The 20,204-nt window shown below is 44.1% G+C and overlaps 1 protein-coding gene across 5 annotated transcripts in view; it reads right to left on the bottom strand.

The window, feature by feature from the left end:
* Window positions 1-9,946: 9,946 nt before the first annotated feature.
* LOC144505226 (C-terminal-binding protein 1-like) overlaps window positions 9,947-20,204 on the bottom strand; it is a 98,525-nt gene continuing 88,267 nt past the window's right edge. For all 5 annotated transcript variants that reach the window (XM_078231233.1, XM_078231237.1, XM_078231234.1 and 2 more), the window contains 3 exons: window positions 19,818-19,945; window positions 16,873-16,990; window positions 9,947-11,605 (listed from right to left, as the gene is read on the bottom strand). In XM_078231233.1, the coding sequence (XP_078087359.1) occupies window positions 11,422-11,605; window positions 16,873-16,990; window positions 19,818-19,945 (430 nt within the window). In that variant the 3' untranslated portion in view covers window positions 9,947-11,421. The remainder of the gene's footprint in view (window positions 11,606-16,872; window positions 16,991-19,817; window positions 19,946-20,204) is intronic.

Genomic DNA, 20,204 nt, shown 5'->3' with positions numbered 1-20,204 from the left:
GCGAACACAAACGTAAAGTATTCATTAAGAAACATACCTACATTTTCTACTTCTACAGATAGGTTACCTTTTTGGTCGTTAATGGGCCCTACTCTTATGGGCCCTACAATCCCACCCAGACCCTATCACCGTAACCCCAAGTATTACCCTGCTAGTTCCCCTAAGGGAACACCAAGGGGCAATTTAGCATGGCCAATCAACCTAACCCGCATATCTTTGGACTGTGGGAGGAAACCAGAGCACCCGGAGGAAGCCCACGCAGACACAAGGAGAACGTGCAAACTCCTCACAGACAGTGACCTAAGCCGGGAATTGAACCCGGGTCCCTGGCGCAGTGAGGCAGCAGTGCTAACCACTGTGCCACCATGCCGCCTCATCTTTTGTGATTATCTTAAATTAGTCCCCTATTGTTACCACTTGCTAACCGATGGAAATAATTGTGCAATGTATAAAAGTTTTTCAAGATGACCAGTTCACAACCTTTTTGTCTTTCAGCACTCGTCAGTTAACTTGCTCAACTTCTTATTTTCAAGTGTTCTTTCATAATTGTAAGTTCACTTCCCTGTCTAGGCCCTAAGGTCTGGAATTCCCTCTGCTCCCAATCCCACCTCTCTGCCTTTTTCACCTTCTTCAAGATGCTGCTTAAAAGCTGCCGCTTTGACGAGTTATTGGTCACCTATCCTTCTTTGGCTTAGTGCCAATTTCTGTCTAATTATGCTCCAGTGAGGTTCCTTCAGCTGCTTTGCCATGTGAAAGGGACTTCATAAATGCAAGTTGTTTCTTTGGATATGGCAACTGAGCCAGAACAACTCAGCGGCAATTCACGGCCATTGTCTTGACTTATTTTTTATTCATTTGTGGAACATGGGCGTCGCTGGCTGGCCCCCGAGAAGGTGGTGCTGAGCTGCCTTCTTGAATCGCTGCAGTCCATGTGCCGTGGGTTGACCCACAATGCCGTTAGGGAGGGAATTCCAGGATTTTCATCCAGTGACTGTGAAGGAACGGCGATATATTTCCATATCAGGGTGATGAGTGGCTTGGAGGGTAACTTGCAGGTGGTGGTGTTCCCATGTGTCTGCTGCCCTTGTCCTTCTAAATGGAAGTGGTCGTGGGTTTGGAAGGGGCTGTCTAAGGATCTTTGGTGAATTATTGCAGTGCATCTTATAGATAGTATACACTGCAGCTACTGAGCGTTGGTGGTGAAGGGAATGGATGTTTGTGGATGTGGTGCCAATCAAGTGAGCTGCTTTGTCCTGAATGGTGTCAAGCTTCTTGAATGTTGTTGGAGCTGCATCCATCCAGGCAAGTGGGGAAGTATTCCATCACACTCCTGACTCTTATTAAATACATTTCACATAAACCCAAAGCAAAAAGACTTTTCTCCCTTGTGTAATTGTTAAATGGTTCATTTTTTTGTCACAAATACATTCATTTGGGTTCCTCGCATGCAAGTCAGCAGGCTAGATTTGGGGTCTTCACAAAGTAGATGTGGAAAGGATGTTTCCTCTTGTCAGAGAATCTAGAATCTAGAACGAGGGATTACAGTTTTTAAAAAAAAGGGGTCGCTCATTTAGAACGGAGACGAGAAGAAATGTTTTTCTCTCAGAGGGTCTCTGGAATGCTCTTCCACAAAAGGCAGTGGAAGCAGAATCTTTGAATATTTTTAAAGGCAGAATTAGATAGATTCTTGATTAACAAGGGGGTGAAAGGTTATCGGGGGTAGGCAGGAAACTGGGGTTGAGGTTACAATCAGAACAGTGGTTAGCACTGCTGCCTCACAGTGCCAGGGACCCAGGTTCAATTCTGGCCTTGGCTCAGTGTCTGTCTGGTTTACATGTTCTCCCCATGTCTGCATGGGTTTCCTCCAGATGCTCCGGTTTCCTCCCACAGCACAAAGATGTGCGGGTTAGGTTGATTGGCCATGCTAAATTGACACTTAATGTCTGGAAGATTAGCAGGGTAAATACGTGGAGTTATGGGGATAGGGCCTGGTTGAGATAGTTATCGGTGCGTGCTCAATGGGCCTAATGGCCTCTTTCTGCACAGTAGGGATTCTATAATTCTATAAGATCAGACATGATCTCGTTGAATGGCAGATCAGGCTCGAGGGGCTGAGTGGCCTACTCCTGCTCCTAATTCGTATGTTCATATATATATGTTCGTATGGAAGCCAGGGTTATAACAGATGGGTCCCAGTATAATCTGGCTTAAAATGCTCCAAATCCTCTGTGAAAGGAACAATAATTGTCATTATAAAGCTTCAGCATGAGCAGCTGGAAATAACAATAGCCTTTTCCAAGTTTCTTTTCATGACACTGCTGACCTCTCCATTGCCAAATGCTTCAAAACGTTTAATGAGAAATTTTTGTTTACAGCAACAGAACAAGATCATTAAACCACCACCAGATGGCAATAATTTGGCAATGTACTAAAACCAGCATAGATTCTTTGCAATAACTTATAAAAAGGCAACTTTAAAAAATAACAACCTGGCGAACTTGCTCTCTTGGGCACCTGGACATTGCATCACACATCAGGAATTGACCATAGGAACATGGAGCAGGAGTGGGCCATTCGGCCCCTCGAGATACTCTGCCATTCAATTAGATCATGGCTGACCTTCTACCCAACCCCATTTTCCTGCATCATCTCCATATCCCTTCATATCTTTAATAATTAGAAACTTATCAACCTCTGTCTTTATCATGCTCAATGGCGCAGTCTTCATAGCCCTCTGGGGTCTCTCTAAGTCAATCAAGTCTTCCTCATCTCAGTCCTAAATGGCCTGTCGCTTATTAAACTGTGTCCTCTTGTTCTAAACCACCCCTACCCCCCTCCCCCTCCACCACCCCCAGCCAGGGGAAACATCCTTCTTGCCCCTACCTTATCAAACCCTGTAAGAATTTTATTTGTCCCAAAGAGGTCGCTTCTCATTCTTCTGAACTCTAGAGAGTACAAGCCCAGTCTCCTCAACCTCATACGACAATCCTACCATCCCAGGATCAGCCTGGTGAACCTTCATTGCACTCCTTCTGCAACAAGTATATCTTTCCTCAGGTAAGGTGACCAAACTGTACATAATATTCCAGATGCAGTCTCACCAAACGTCATGGTCAAGATGGAAAGAAAAATATATATATCCGCCAGCCAGACTATTTTATAAAATTAATTTTCTCTTTCTGTTTTTCAAAATGGATAATTGCTGGGCTGAGAAAATGGCTCCAGCTGGTCACATGGTGGCTTCTGGAAATTTCTGTGCAGCTTTGAAAGCAAACAAAGGCTAACAGCTCAAACAGCCTGGAATGTAAGACTCTTTGCATCATATAAATATTCGAGCCAAGCCAACACAATAGCTTAGCCTCAGCAGAACAAAAGCAGCTATTGGGTACCCCCAGTCTCCAATCTGGTGCCAATGATCTAAGCATTACCTGTTCAAACACACAATGGCTCTCAACCAGGGGCCTTGTTTAGTCAACCTACAACCAGTGTTTCCGAGAACAAAAGGAATCCTGACTCCCATTAAACACCTCAAGATCCCAGCCCTGGGAAAATTCAGCCTTTGTCCAAGAACTAGAAGAAGTGGTGGGAGGCATATAATCACATGACTTCCTCCTAGCTGCTGGAACCTATAATATAGTCCTGTGGAGCTGAGCTGAGGCAGTTACAGTTTGACCTCCAAAGAGAAACAGTAGCTCCAGACAAATAGCCTGCGCTGTCTACCATCAAGCAGGTGGCAGCAAACAGAACTCTGGCCCTCATCAAAACTGTGATACGAGAGGAGCATTGGACATTGCACCTTCAGCTCTACATTTCTGCTCCCCTGGCAGAATTCTCATTTCTGGAAAGACAGAATTGTTTCCTATATCATGATGCCATGGTCAGTTTGCTCATCCACCTTGCACACCCTGCTTTTGTCCACACAGGCTGCAAGAACTTCAAACCTGTTGGACAATTGCAAAGGCTGAGGCTCCTCTACTACTTTCTTGATCCCTTTACCTGCTTTGCTTTCTGTGTTGTGTCCCTAACCATGGGCCAAATTAGCTGACCCTATCCTTAGGCATGTGCCTGTCTCCTGGAACAAAGTGTCCCAGTAATTTTCTCCCTCCCTGATGTGCTGCAGTGTCTGCTGCTCAGCCTTCAGCTCAATGACTTTGGGCCAAAGTTCCTCCAGTTGCAGATACGTACTGCAGATGTGTTTGCCTTGGATCATACAGGTGTCCATGAGCTCCCACATTCTGCAGCCGCTAAACTTACCTGCCTTGCCAACTTTATAACAATTAAAGTTTAAAGTTTATTTATTAGTGTCATAAGTAGGCTTACGTTAACACTGCAATTAAGTTACTGTGAACAATTAATGAATTATTTCACTGATTAATTCAAATTAATGTCTCTACATCTTATGATCGTTATTTTAATAAATGTTCTAGAACTATGATTGAAACTCCCTAGTTAAGGTAAGTACAAAACACCAGCAAAATCTACTAAACTTTATTGCTATTAGTAAACTGTCTATTACAAATAAAATCTTCCAGTTACTAAAATTGCCCAAGTTTTGAACGATAATTGAGAAAAATATTCACCAACTAATCAACTACCTGTTTTCCTGTGACGTTGCAATTGGTTGTTCTCAGAACTTGGTCCAGTCCTTTCTGTGGCTCCAGAGTAGACGAGCCTGTTTCGTGGTTCTCTTCTCGCTGCTCCACTAGCTCATCACATGATGACAATTCTGCAAGCGTCTAAACTCACACCTTAGATCAATAGTCAAATTAGTTTAGGGAGTTAAGAGTTATTCATTTTTCAGATGGCAGGCAATGGGAACAGGTGGTGTGATTTTGTTTCTAATGGTGAAGGGACTGGCTGTAGACTTTGGTTATTGACATGGATAGTAATAGTACAACTAGATTGCATGCCCACAAAATACAAAGAGTCAGGTTAGATGCTAAAATCAGATATGCCAACCCTCTAACAAGTTACTGATACAAGTAGTAAGTGAAGGTACAGTGGGACCCTTTTAGAAGGCACTCCATATATTTGTGATGGAGCACACAGCAGATCTACATGGGTTAGTTAAGTTCACCTAGCAATATGGCACAGGTCTCTGGCATCTTGCTTGATTGCCTTCTCGGATCAGAGAGGAATTTTCCAGAGTTCCCCTGAAGTTGGCCATGGGCCAGTTGTTGTGCTTTTGCTGGCTTTCTCCCAGCGATTAGCATTTTGGGCGGTTGCACCATCTAGTGGATCACAGCATCAATACATGAACCCAAGACTTTTATTGGCCTTCCATTTTTTTTCAAACACCAGTACACAAAGTCATGCTCAAACCCCCAGATTGGCGAGAGGAGAGGAACCTGGCAGGGTGGAGAAACTACCTCTTCATGGTGCTTTCTCAGCAAATCGCAGTAGCCAAAATAAATAAACCACACAAGGCCTGAGAAAAACAGTTGGTACTTATGTTGTGTCACAAAATCTACATCGAACATTGCCAACTTTTCGCATGGATTTTGTAAAAATTGAGTAATTTAACTATTATTGAGCAACTTTGAAGTGCTGAGTCAATGTCAAACATTTAATTCTGTTTTTTTCCATTTCGAGATGCGGGTGTCACTGGCTGGGCCAGCATTTATTGCACATCCCTAACTGCCCTCCATTTCAGAGGCCAGTTGAGAGTTAACCACACTGTTGTGGATCTGGAGTCACATGTGGGCCAGACTGGGTAAGGACGGCAGATTTCTTTCCCTAAAGGATATCAGTGAATCAGATGGGTTTTTACAAATCACAACGGTTTCATGGTCATTGTTAAGACTTTTAATTTCAGATTTTTTATTGAATTCAAATCACCATCTGCCATGATGGGATTTGAACCCAGGTCCCCGAATCTTACCTAGAGTCTCTGGATTACTAATCCAGTGGTAATACCGCTATGCCACTGCCTTCCAGCAGTACATCAAAATCAATTGCACAAGTCAATCAATAGTAAGAAGGCAGCAATAAATACACCAAAGATAAGAATTTCTAAATGACCCTCTCTCTGCCATACTAAAACATGGTTTTATCATTTAAAATTTTATTTACCATTTCAGAAGGTGCTCCAGCTCTGTCTTTACAACATTAGTGAATACTCTCTTACAATTAGTTTCATGGCATTAAATAGACATCTGTGAGGGTGTTACAGAGCTTCCCAAGTGATCAGTGTGTCACAACTAAAACAGCACTGAATATACTGGTACAATATTCTTTCACTGACCTCTATTGAATTTTATTTTCAACAATGCCTTAAGGGAGTGCAGTCTGAACTGAAAGGGAAGATTCACAATGTGCTGTTCACAATTATAAGTAGAATCAGCAGCAGCCGTTTTTTTACAAGGCTGTGTGGGATGATAGCATACCACTTCTCACAAAGTTGCCTTCATTTGGTATCCAAATCTTTTGCGAGCCTTGAGCCATGTTCTGAATGCCTCTTTCACACTTCTCCAAGCTAACTGGCGGAGGAAGGTGAGAATGATCTATTTGGTGATCAGCATGATGCTGAAGACTGAGTCGAGCATTGGTACAGCATGCTATCACATCAATGCAATACAACAGCACTGCTGGCAATGGGGGAAACTGCATTTCAGAGTTAGCAGTCAAAAGGAGTGAAGATTGATGTACACAACTAGGTTATGGGCCAAGGCAATTGATGCACATTATAGGAGCTATATGTCTGTACTTACAAAACACACCATTGGTCATCAACAGTGAATTGCACTTCAGGATGTTTAATCAAGAAACACTTCATTAGGGTTGGCAAACTGGTTGGAAGTACATCTAAAGGTTCAATTTTCAGTCAGGAAATGTAGAGGTCATGGGCGAGGCCAATATTTATTGCCCGTCACTATCTTGAGAAGGTTTGTGACTACTGCAAGACATGTGGCATTAGGGAACAAGTTTAATTTTGATCTCGTGACAATGAAGGAAAGATGATTTGTTTCTTGGATGGTGCATGACTTACCAATGAACTTAAGGGGGGTGGGGGGGTGGGGTTGTGTTCCCATCTGCCCGCTGCTTTGTTCTCCTGGTCAAGGTCACAGGTTTGGAAGGTCCTCGATAAGGAATAAAAGCAAATTACTGCGGATACTGGAATCTGAAACCAAAGGAGAAAATGCTGGGGAATCTCAGCAGGTCTGGCAGCATCTGTAAGGAGAGAAAAGGGCTGGACTCATCTGGACTCGAAACATCAGCTCTTTTCTCTCCTTACAGATACTGCCAGACCTGCTGAGATTTTCCAGCATTTTCTCTTTTGGTTCCTTTAGAAGGAAGGTGAGTTGCTGCAATCCAATTTATAAATTGGGCATTTGTAGTGCAAGAGGTGCACTTTTAAAGTTGTATCTGGGCACCTATCAAGTGTTATGATTTATCCTGGGTGGTTTCTTGCTTTGTACTATTGGAATGGCACTCACCAGGCAAGTGGAGAACATTCTATCACATTCCTGACTTGTGCCTTGTAGATGGTCACTGCAGAACTCCTAGCTTCTGAATTGTTGCTATAGTTACAATATTTATATGGTCGATGGTAACCCCCAGGATGTTGATATCGGGGATTCGCTAACGTAATACCATTGACTATCATGGGGAGATGGTTAGATTTTCTCACATTGTAAATAGTCATTGCCTGGCACTTGTGTGCTACAAATGCTACTTGCCACTTAGCAGTCAAAGCCTGAATGTTGTTCAGGACTTTAGGCATCTGGGCGCACAGTTCTTCAGTATTTTGAGGAGTTGCGAGTGGGACTGAACACTGCAATCATCACTGAACATCCCATTCTGATCTTAAGTTGGAGTGAAGGTCACTGATGGAAGTAGCTGAAAATGGTTGGGCTTAGGACACGACGCTGGGGAACTCCTTCAGTGATATACTGGAACTGAGATGATTGGTTGCCACCATAATCATCTTCCTTTGTGCTAAGTATGGCTCCAACCAGTGAAGAGTTTTCCCAATTCTCATTGATTTCCATTTTTGCTAGAATTCCTTGATGCCACACTTGGTCAAATGCTGCCTCGATATCAAGGATGGTCACACTCACTTCATCTCTGGAATTCAGCTGTTTTGTTTGGCTCAAGGCTGTAATGAGATTAGGAGCCAAGTGCCCCTGGCGGAACCCAAAATGAGCCTTGATGAGCAGCTTATTGCTGATAATGGCAGTGCTTTCAAGTGACACTTTAACACCTTTCATCCCTTTGCTATAACTGAGGGTAGACTGATGGCGTGGCAATTCGCTGGATTGGATTTATCCTGTTTCTCTGTACGGGACATACCTGGGCAATTTTCCAAATTGCTGGGTAGATGCTGGTATGGTAACTGTGCTGGAACAACTTGTCTAGGGCACAGCTAATTCTGGAGCACAAGTCTTCATTACTATATCTCTGAGAAAACTGTCCATAATGTTCACATTTAGATCAGTGGACCTTCTCTGCTGCTGGGCAACTAACCAACAGTACTTTTCCGCAGCTTTCACTATATCTGCTTTACCATCATCAGGTGAAAGCACTTTCACTGTAGTTGAACATGATTAAACTTTTCACTACTATATCAGGGGCCAATAACCTCTGCTGTGCCTTTACTTGTTTCTTGCTATCACATGGAGTAAATCGAATCAGCTGAACCCTGACATGTGTTGCTGGAGTTGTGCTTTGAAATGTGATCCTAACCTGAGCATGACAATATTGAACATTCTTAAGTTACCAGCATTTATCTGCCAATAGATGTTCACTCTATTTGTGATCATTCTATCTTGCAACTGATATCTCTGCTCGCTCTCATTTAAATTAAAAGAGCAAACATTTCATTTGCAGTTTGCAAAGTTAACTGTCACATCTTGTTTCAGGAGCGGAGGAAGCAGGGTGAGAATTGGCATCAGGAAGGTGAAGACAGGATTGGAATCAGTTCTGAACCTCACACTCCCAAGTCAAACCTGCGAACACACCCTCAAGGCTGACACATGAGAATCAGCCACTTTGGTGAGGTAGTCTGGCCAGTGATATTCAGTCATCTACACAAACGAGCTAGCACTTTCAGGAACAGAGAGACAGGAGACACCAAAAGAAAATACGTGGGAAGAAAGTTCAAATCAATTACCCAGATCTTGGTTATATGCAGACATGACGAACCACTTTATACAAGTATTCCTAGGTCAAACTCAGTCTGCTCACTGTTCTGTTACTTTTCCATTCATATTCCCAATCTCAGCACAGATGAAACATTTCAGGCATGAAGTCTTTAACTGCTATAGACATTATTTACATCAAAGGAGACTAGTATTTCTGAGGCAAAATTTCCAAACATGCCCCTTCCACCAGGTAAGCTTTTTACTTATGGATCATCAGAGTAGTTGGACCACACAACTCTGTTTGCACTTCCAACTGTACGGCTATGGCAAATAGAGCACAACTTCACACAGCACTGCTATGTAAACACATCGCACTATGCAAAGAAGTGGCTCCACGGAGAGGAAGAGATGCACGTGCACACATTGACAAGGAAAAGGGAGAAGGGAATTGGGGGAGGGGCACTAATGGGTAGAAGACCGAGGGTGAGGAGGAGCGTGCCCTGTGAGGCGAAGGGATGGAGCAGCGCGCCCAATAGGGCAAGGGAGCAACTGGAGAGGACACCCAGCAGATGATGCTGAATATTTGCAAGAACTATCCAATTAGTCCCACTCCTCTTGCATCCTCACACTGCCTTGACAATTGTACCATTTTTGGTATACGAGAAATTCCCTTTTAAAAGTTACTACAGAAGCTATTTCCGCCATCTTTTCAGGCAGTGTATTTCAGGATACAAATGAACATGAAAGATAAAGGCAATTTTATATAGACATGGCGGCTCATAGTTAACACCTTTCGCCTACCCAGAGCATAATGAAAATTACCACTGGTTTTACATAACAAAATACAGTAACCGCCTGACAGGTTGTCTCAAGAGTTTTGTCTTTTTGTCGATTTTATTAAAATATTTCATACCAATGATTACAGCCACAAACATGATTTCTAACAAAAAAATGATCAAGGAGCAAGAGGGCGTGTGTAAGGGATAGAGATTAAAAATGTATTCAGCAATCGGACGCTGGGACTCACAGTATCAATGGCCGTAACAACACAACAAAATGATTCAGGTTGAATTCCTAGTCTGGTTTCTACTTCACATTACAACTGACATTATAAATTCTCATTCTAAACAGAAGAAAAAGAAATAACCTTGGACTTTTTTTCCTTTAACGTTAAAAAGGTATTTTGTGAAAATTCATGGTGTAAAGATAATACGGTTGCTTCAAGTCCCTTCAGGTACACCTGATGCAAGTTCTATTGCTACGTTTTAGAGTGTGCTGACTGATTTAATGCTTGCAGAATTAGACGTTAAAAACAAAGTTTAAATAAATTCATCGGCTTTTTCTTTTTAAAATTGAGAGATAAAGCAGAAAGGCCAACCTCTCATTTCCAGAGTCGTCACCCAATCCCCACACACTTACTGTAGTGCTCCATGCAACAAGCCAAGTAAAAGCTCACGTGCTGCTTATTTAATGAAACCCATTTCTAGTTCATAGTGATTGTATTCAGGGCGGGGCAAGACAAGGTGGGGGAAAGGAATGGCAAGATGTGAACACGCTGGCAGAAGGAAAGATGCAATCTTTGGGGCAGAGCAGGGGGGGGGGGGGTGTAAAGGAGTCAGGATCAGACTGCCCCACGGATCTCCTTTCAATTGGAGAAAGGATAGGTAGATGTCAACCTTACCTGAACGTGTCAGGTTGAACTTTGAACATACCAGATGCATTATACACAGGTTTCCTCCCCCCCCACCCATGGAGTGGGGGTACACGGTCAGAAGGCCCGGTATAGTTTCTGAAATTGGATATGATGCATCTTCCACCAGACACTGTAACTGGGAGAACTGCAGCTACCCGAGTGGGGCTCTCTGAACCTCTATAGCCACTATTAACAAAGACTCTGAAGGGACTTGGTGCAAGTCACCAAGTAAACTAAGACAATAAAATCATGAAGTTATTTTTTTTCGCCTGAGAATCTTGTGCACTGACAAAGCATCTCCATATGCAAAAGTAGGAAGTCTTGTATATTTTCACTTTTTCTTTTTAAAAAGTATATTCACAGCTAAACAAATCTGTGGCTTCTACAAAACTGTACACAGACAGAGTACATTCATGGCTGACTTGAGGTACTACAAGGTTTTTTTTTCCTTTTCATACAAGGTCACAGAATTACAGACGTCAATTGGAAATGCAGTAAGACTCCACACTTTGCTTCTGTTTAACTGCATAAACTACACTTTGCAGTCCCAGTTTTTTTTTGCTGTGAACTTCAGGGCTACTTCCTAGCGGAAGGTTAAAGGTCAAAAGGTGAGGAATGCCATTTCTTTTCTTTTCTCGAGAGTTGCTATTGGTCAGCTGGGATATCTCTGTCAGGTTCCGATTTGGCTGTCTGGCTTGGCGATGGCGTGTGCGAAGGGTGGGCTACTGAAGGCATCCCATGTTGCATGGGGATGGCACCTGCTACAATTCCTTCAACTGCAGCGGCTGGGATACCTGCTGCTGTTACCCCGACCACTCCACTTGGAAATCTGCAATGAATGAGACAACCGTCAATGAACTGTCCGAGTACAGGGTTGCTGAGCTCAGCAACAGAACTGTTACACAAAGGCCGAGATCCAGACGGGGTGGCTCAGTGGCTAACTCAGATTTGGGTCTAAGCAAAACTCACCAACAGATTCAAAGGGACATGATCTGAAAATTAGAATTAACCCAGTTTGGAACTTAACTCAAGAAAAAACGTATTCACACACTGCTAAGAGCATGTACAACAGGCAATCCTAAGGTTGTATTGGATGCAGAATCAACTGGCTTTCAAAAAACCATTCAATATTTGCCTGGGAAGTAAGGGATGTGCACAAAGGTGTGAAGAGATTAGAAATGCTTGGTCACTATCTGTGTAGAGTTTGCACTTTCTCCCTGTGTCTGCGTGGGTTTCCTCCGGGTGCTCTGGTTTCCTCCCACAGTCCAAAGATGTGCAGGTTAGGTGAATTGGCCACGCTAAATTCTCCCCTCAGTGTACCCGAACAGGCGCCGGAGTGTGGCGACTGAGGGATTTTCACAGTAATTTCATTGCAGTGTTAATGTAAGCATACTTGTGACGAACGAATAAATAAACTTTCCTTGACTTTAAATGGGATGAATAAGAGGAGACATGATTAAGGAAATGGCAGAAGAGGTTCAATGGGTTGAATGGCCTATTCTTGTACAAGCTTTCCATTCCTCAATGCTTCTGGAAAGCGCGAGGATGATTGCGGAGAACAGAATTAGATTCAGCATTAATTCCTCTTCATGACTGAATATTCCGCTGATGTCTATCGTCTAAATTTCCATGTGAGGAACGGTTTCTTGGTCAAGGTACTTGGCGGGGGGGGGGGGGGGGGGGGGGAGAAAGGAGGAGGAGAACAATAGAAATGTATGCAATGAGGTGGAGCTATTGGTTCATTTTAAATCTGAGATTTCTAAATTCTTATTATTCAAAGGTATTAAGGAATATGGGACAAAGACAGATATATGGATAAAAACAAAATTCTGCGGATGCTGGAAAATCTCAGCAGGTCTCACAGCATCTGTGGAGAGAGAACAAAGCCAACATTTCGACCGTTCGTCAGAGCTAAGAGCAAAGAAAATCAGAAGAGATTTATACCATAAGGGTGAGGGGGGGCATAGGACAAAGGGAATGTAAATAAGGATGAAGAATTTGATTTGATTCATTATTGTCACATGTAATAGTATACAGTGAAAAGTATTGTTTCTTGCGCGCTATACAAAGCATACCGTTCATAGAGAAAGAAAGGAGAGAGTGCAGAATGTAGTGTTAATCATAGCAAAGGTGTAGAGAAAGATCAACTTGGGGCGAGATAGGTCCATTTGGAAGTCTGACAGCAGCAGGGAAGAAACTGTTCTTGCGTCAGCTGGTATGTGACCTCAGACTTTTGTCTTTTGCCCGACGGAAGAAGGTGGGAGAGAGAATGTCCGGGGTGCGTGGGGTCCTTAATTATGCTGGCTGCTTTCTCAAGGCAGCGGGAAGTGTAGACAGAGTCAATGGATGGGAGGCCGGTTTGCGTGATGGATTGGGCTACATTTACGACCCGTTGTAGTTTATAAGAACATAAGAACTAGGAGCAGAAGTAGGCCATCTGGCCCCTCGAGCCTGCTCCGCCATTCAATAAGATCATGGCTGATCTTTTTGTGGACTCAGCTCCACTTACCCGCCCGTCCACCATAACCCTCAATTCATTTACTGTTCAAAAATTTATTTCTCCTTGCCTTAAAAACATTCAATGAGGTAGCCTCAACTGCTTCACTGGGCAGGGAATTCCAGATTCACAACCCTTTGTGTGAAGAAGTTCCTCCTCAACTCAGTCCTAAATCTGCTTCCCCTTATTTTGAGGCTATGCCCCCTAGTTCTAGTTTCACCCGCCAGTGGAAACAACTTCCCTGCTTCTATCTTATCTATTCCCTTCATAATCTTATGTTTCTATAAGATCTCCCCTCATTCTTCTGAATTCCAATGAGTATAGCCCCAGTCTACTCAGTCTCTCCTCATAAGCCAACCCTCTCAACTCCGGAATCAACCTAGTGAATCTCCTCTGCACCCCCTCCAATGCCAGTATATCCTTTCTCAAGTAAGGAGACCAAAACTGTACACAGTACTCCAGGTGTGGCCTCACCAGCACCTTATACAGCTGCAACATAACCTCCCTGTTTTTAAACTCCATCCCTCTAGCAAAGAAGGACAAAATTCCATTTGCCTTCTTAATTACCTGCTGCACCTGTAAACCAACTCCTTGAGATTCCTGCACAAGGACACCCAGGTCCCTCTGCACAGCAGCGTGCTGCAATTTTTTACCATTTAAATAATAGTTTCTTGTGGCCTTGGATAGAGTAGGAGCCATACTGTGATACAACCAGAATTTTTTCTATGGTGCATCTGTAAAAGTTGGTGAGAGTCGTAGCTGACATGCAAAATTTCCTTAGTTTCTGAGAAAGTAGAGGCGTTGGTGGGCTTTCTTAATTATAGTGTCAGCATGGGGGAACCAGGACAGGTTTTTGGTGATCTGGACATCTAAAAACGTGAAGCTCTCGACCATTTCTATTTCATCCCCATTGATGTAGACAGGGGCATGTTCTCCTTTACGCTTCCTGAAGTCGATGACTATCTCCTTCGTTTTGTTGACTTTGAGGGAGAGATTATTGTCACCGCACCAGTTCATCAGATTATCTATCTCATTCCTGTACTCTGTCTCGTCATTGTTTGAGATCCAACCCACTATGGTTGTGTCATCAGCAAACTTGAAATTCGAGTTGGAGGTGAATTTGGCCACACAGTCATAGGTGTTTAAGGAGTATAGTAAGGAGCTAAGAACACAGCCATGTGCGACACTGGTGTTGAGGATGATCGTGGAGGAGGTATTGTTGCCTATCCTTACTGATTGTGATCTGTAGGTTAGGAAGTTCAGGATCCAGTCGCAGAGGGAGAAGCCGAGGCCCAGACCACAGAGTTTGGAGATGCATTTCGTAGGAATAATGGTGTTGAAGACTGAGCTGTAGTCAATAAATAGGAGTCTGACATAGATGTCTTTGTTATCTAGGTGTTCCAGGGTTGAGTGCAGGGCCAGGGAGATGGCGTCTGCTGTGGCGGTAGGCGAACTGTAGTGGATCCAGGCAATCCAGGAGGCTGGAATTGATTCGTGCCATGACTAACCTTTCAAAGGCTGAGACGGTGCTAAAAGTGTCCATTAAGCAATCAGAATGCATGAATGCCAGAACAGTGGTACAGATGGTTAAGGCAATTGCTCGGGGGGGGGGGGGGGGGGGGGCTGCGGTACGGCAAGGAGAGCGGGAATGGAGAAATGGAAGTGAGAAAGAAGGATGCTAAATTGGATGAATGAGATGAAATAAAATAAAATAATTGGAAATGGGGTGAAGGTGGAGGGGAGAGTTCATGCTCTGAAGTTGCTGAACTCAAATGTTCAGTCAGGAAGGTGTAAAGTGCCCAATCGGAAGATGAGGTGCTGTTCCTACAGTTTGCGCTGGGGATCACTGGAACATTGCAAAAGGCCAAGGACAGACATGTGGACAGGAGAGCAGGGTGGTGTGTTGAAGCGGCAAGCGACAGGAAGGTCTGAATCCTGCTTGCAGATGGACCAAAGGTGTTCAGCAAAGCGATCACCCAGTCTACGTTTGCTCTCTCCGATGTAGAGTAGACCACATTGGGAACAGCGAATGCAATAGACCAGATCGAAGGAGATGCATATGAAGCGCTGCTTCACCTGAAAGGGGTGTTTAGAACCTGAGACGGTGAGCAGGGAGGAGGTAAAGGGGCAGGTGTTGCACCTTCTATGATTGCATGGGAAGGTGCCATGGGCGGAGGGTGAGGTGTTGGGTGTGATGGAGGAGTGGACCAGGGTGTCCCGGAGAGAACAGTCCCTGCGGAATGCTGCAGGATGATCCTTTGAATGCAGAGTCTGAGGAAGGAAGACAGACATATCAGCAGCACTATTTTGGAAAGTGGCATCACCAAAACAGATGCGGCAGAGGCGAAGGAACTGAGTGATGGGCTGGATTCCTACAGGATGTGAGGTGTGAAGAGCTGTAGTCAAGGTAGTTGTGGGAGTCGGTGGGCTTGTAATGGATACTGGTGGACAGCTTATCACCAGAAATGGAGACAGAGAGGTCAAGGAAGCGAAGCGAAGTGTTAGAGATGGACCATGTGAAGGTGATAATGGGGTGGAAATTGGAAGCAAAATTGATAAATTTTTCCAGGTCCGGACAAGAGCAATAAGTGGCACCAAAATGTACCAATAAAGGAGTTGTGGGAGGGGGCTGAAGTGGGACTGGAACAGGGAGTGCTCCATATAATCCATAAGAGACAGGCATAACTTGGACCCATGCGGGTGCCCAAAGTCACACCTTTTATTTGTAGGAAGTGAGACGAGTTAAAGGAGAAATTGTTGAGTGAGAGAACCAGTTCAGCCAGACACAGGAGAGTGGTGGTGGATGGGGATCGTTCAGACCTCTGTTTAAGGAAGAAGTGAAGAGCTTTGAGGCCATCCTGGTGGGGAATGAAGGTGTAGAGGGATTGGACATCCATGGTGAGGAGGCGGTGGTTTGGGCCGGGGAACTGCAAGTTGGTGATATGGCGTAGGGCATCGGAGGAATTGCGGATGTGGGTGGGAAGGGACTGGAGAAGAGAGAATGGAGTCAAATAGGAGGAAATGAGTTCAGTGGGGCAGGAACAGGCTGACACAATGGGCCTACCGGGGCAGTCCTGTTAGTGACATATACAAGGCATTAGGTACAGGCCTGTTGTACAAATTAATGCAGTCGATGTCAATGAAACAAGATTGTAAGGAAACCCTGAACAATGAGGTTCATACACTACAGGCTGCGGCACAATAATTAGTATGATCATGCTGGGATATACAGAGCCCCAGGCTCATTGTGCCCAAGACGGAAAACTGTAGTTGTAGAACCCGATCTACATTTGCATTAGATGTGAAAGACAAATGGAGGGTCCACTATGACCTGCTCCTTAAACGTCCTTTCGACAAAGCTTTCAGCCACCTCTTCGTTATATCTTGTTCTTTGGCTTGGCATTCATGTTTCTCTGATGCCAGCTCTGAGAACGGTGTCGGCAATGCACCACAGACAGACCAGCACGCTGTGACTGCTGCTCACTCAGGTGAAGACAGCATTGAGAGTGCAGTTCAGCAAGCTTGGCCCAGGCTTCAGAGTGATGAGTACCTGCAGCCAATTGCCTCAGTAAGAATCCATGAAGAAGCCCCTGCCCTACCTGTAAGCAGCTCCGTTCAGTTCAGGATGTACAGCCACAGGATCAATGCCAGTCCATTGAGCCGCTGCTGCCAAATACTCTTTGTTCACACAGTTTTTTAAGGTATCCGGAATGCGGCCTGTAGAGAAGTAAACATAGGAATTAGGAGCAGGAGTAGGCAAGTTCAGCACTTCCAGCCTGCTCCACCACTCAATCAGATCATGGCTGATCTCTCAAATCCACCTTCCCACCTGTTCCCCTTATCCCTCTTTCCCTTTTTTATTAGAAATATGTCTATCTCCCTTTCAAAACCATTCAGCGATTCAGACTCCACCAGGCGATGGGGCAGTGAGCTCCACAAATTCACTACCCTCTGCGAGAAGTAGTTCCTCTGCATCTCAGTTTTAAATCTACCGCCTCTCAACCTGTGACCTCTTGTTCTAGATTGCCCTATAAGAGGAAACATTTGGTCTACATTTACTTTATCAACCCTTCTTAAAATTTTATATCGTACCTCCATCAGATCCCCTCTCATCTTTCTAAACTCCAGCGAGTACAAGCCCAAACTGTTTAATCTCTCCTCGTATGTCAATCCCTTCATCCCCAGAACCAATCTGGTGAACCTCCTCTGAACTGCCTCCAATGCCACTATATCCTTCCTCAAATAAGGAGACCAAAACTGGGCACAATACTCCAGATGTGGTCTCACCAACACCCTATACAATTGCAACAACACTTTTCTTTTTATACTCCAGTCCTTTTGCAATAAACGTCACCATCCCACTTGCCTTTCTTATTATGTGCTGCACCTGCATACTGACTTTCTGCAATTCATGAACACAAGACACCCAGATCCTTCTGCCCAGGCGCATTTTGAAACTGCTTCCCATTTAGGTAATAATTTGCCTTTTTATTTTTGGTTTGCCAAAATGGATAAGCTCACACTTATTAGCATTAAACTCCATCTACCAAATTTTGGCCCCTTCTCCGAGCCTATCTATACCCATCTGTAGAATCTTTAGATCCTCTTCACTGTCTGCTTTCCTACCTATTTTAGTATCATCCGCAAATATTGCTATATTACACTCTCCCTGCTTGTATAGATTTATATAGATTGTAAACAGTTCAGGTCCGAGGACTGACTCCTGCGTCACCCTGCTAGTTACATTTCGCCAGCCAGAGAAGGACTCATTTATCCCAACTCTTTGCTTTCTATCAGTCAGCCAATCCTCAATCCAATCTAGTACTCTGCAATCCTCTGCAATCTCACCTTCTGGATGTTTGTTTTATGCGGCACCTTGTCAAATGCCTTCTGGAAGTCTAGATATACCACATCCATAGGCTCCCACTATGCAACTTGCTGCTTATGTCCTCAAAGAACTCAAGCAAGTTTGTCAAGCGTGACTTTCCCTTCATAAAACTATGCTGCCAATGGTGGATTGAGCTTTGTCTTTCCAAATGCTCAGTCATCTCTTCCTTAATGATTGATTCCAGCAACTTCCCCACCACAGAGGTCAAACTAACTGGCCTGTAATTTCCTACGTTTTGCTTCTCGCCCTTTTTGAATAAGGGTGTCACATCAACAGGTTTCCAATCCACCGGGACTTTACAGAATCCAAGGAATTTTGAAATATCACAACCAATGCATCACTATCTCTGCTGCCACCTCCTTTAATACCCTCAGGTGCAGGCCATCAACTCCCAGGGACTTATCTACCTTTAATCCCATTAGTTTATTCAGCGCCCTCTCCCTAGTGATGGTTATTGCATCAAGGTGCTCTGCATTAACTACAGTTTTTGGAAAATCTTCATTATTCTCTACCGTGAAGACAGAGGCAAAATATTGATTTAGTACCTCCGCCACCTCTAGGTTCCCCATTAATACCGTACCAGTATCATCCTCTAAAGGGCCAACATTTACTTCAGCTATTCTCTCCCTCTTTAGACGTCAAATTAATGCCTGGGCAAGCACAGGAGCTAACATGCAGGGGAGGATGGCAAGACCACCCAGTCAGGAGTCTGAGGCAGGTTCACCCTCATACAACCCCACTCCTCAGCAGCCTTGAGGGACAGTCACCCAAAATTACTCATGTACACCTTTCTGAAAGACATGATTAGGGAAATGACAGAGGTCTGGTCACCTGCTCTCTCTCATGAGTTTTCATCTAGAAGTGCCCTGCGGGGGTAGGCTGCCTTGGCAAACCTCTTCCTTTTAATTTAAAATCACCTAGTAATCTTCCCTTAGTTATAATATTCTGATTTTCTGTTCTATAACATGCACCCAGAATTACACAGAGTCTGAATAAAAACGAGGGATCAGAAAAATACATTGCAGCATACAATCATTTAAAGTATTGTTGTAATAACCAAATACTTGTGTCTTATATCGTGAACACAAAGTTATATTTTACAAGAATATAATTGATTCACCCATATAGCAGATCTTGCATATCTCTTCACATATACGTATGTTTATGGGTTGAAAGCATATCCTGTGATGCTGGCAACTTCCTTACTTAGATAATGCAGTTTGACATCCTTACCACACCACTAGGCAGAGGAATTTCATGTAAATCTGTTAACTACAACGAAATAGCGAGCGACGGGACAGGGGGGCCGCCCAGCGACAGAAAGACAGACCATTTATGCTACTCGAGCAGCCGTACTCCTTTTTTTAAACCAGTGGATGGCCAAAGTACACCTTGCAAGCGGAGAAGCAACGGCACATAACTGCCCTCTTGTGGCAGGATAAATACTTCGCTCAAGAGCAGAACGGCAAGAGCTCAACACAAATGATTGTATTTAATCAATTGTACCAGAGTTTTGTAACATCGATCAATCATTTAGACAGTACCTTAGTACTACACATAACAGCACTAGCTCTAGATCTCCACTCTCCCATCCAACTTTTCTTTCCCCCTCCTGAAGGAATCAATGCCCTTTCACAAGATGCAGTGAAACAATACCTGTGATAGCTCTGCGAATCTCTCGAGCTGCCTCCTCTCGCACTTCAATGGACGCTTGCTCGCTGTACCATGCTGTGTGCGGGGTGCAGATAAGGTTTGGCGCATCCTTCAGGGGTCCCTGATTAAAGCTGGAAGACGACAAAAATAAAATACCTTTTTAAAAATTCCAGAAATTTGATTTAAGAAAAACTACAATTCTGAGAAACGTACAGAAAAGTAGAAAAAAAGGTAGCAACACTACCAACACTATGGGCGGCACGGTAGCACAGTGGTTAGCACTGCTGCTTCACATTTCCAGGGACCTGGGTTCGAATCCCGGCTCGGGTCGCTGTCTGTGTGGAGTTTGCACATTCTCCCCGTGTCTGCGTGGGTTTCCTCCGGATGCTT

Source organism: Mustelus asterias, chromosome 16, assembly GCF_964213995.1.
Source record: "Mustelus asterias chromosome 16, sMusAst1.hap1.1, whole genome shotgun sequence".
Taxonomy (NCBI): Eukaryota; Metazoa; Chordata; class Chondrichthyes; order Carcharhiniformes; family Triakidae; genus Mustelus; species Mustelus asterias.
Note: the sequence above shows the minus strand (reverse complement) of the source record. Positions and strands in the feature narration are given on the sequence as shown.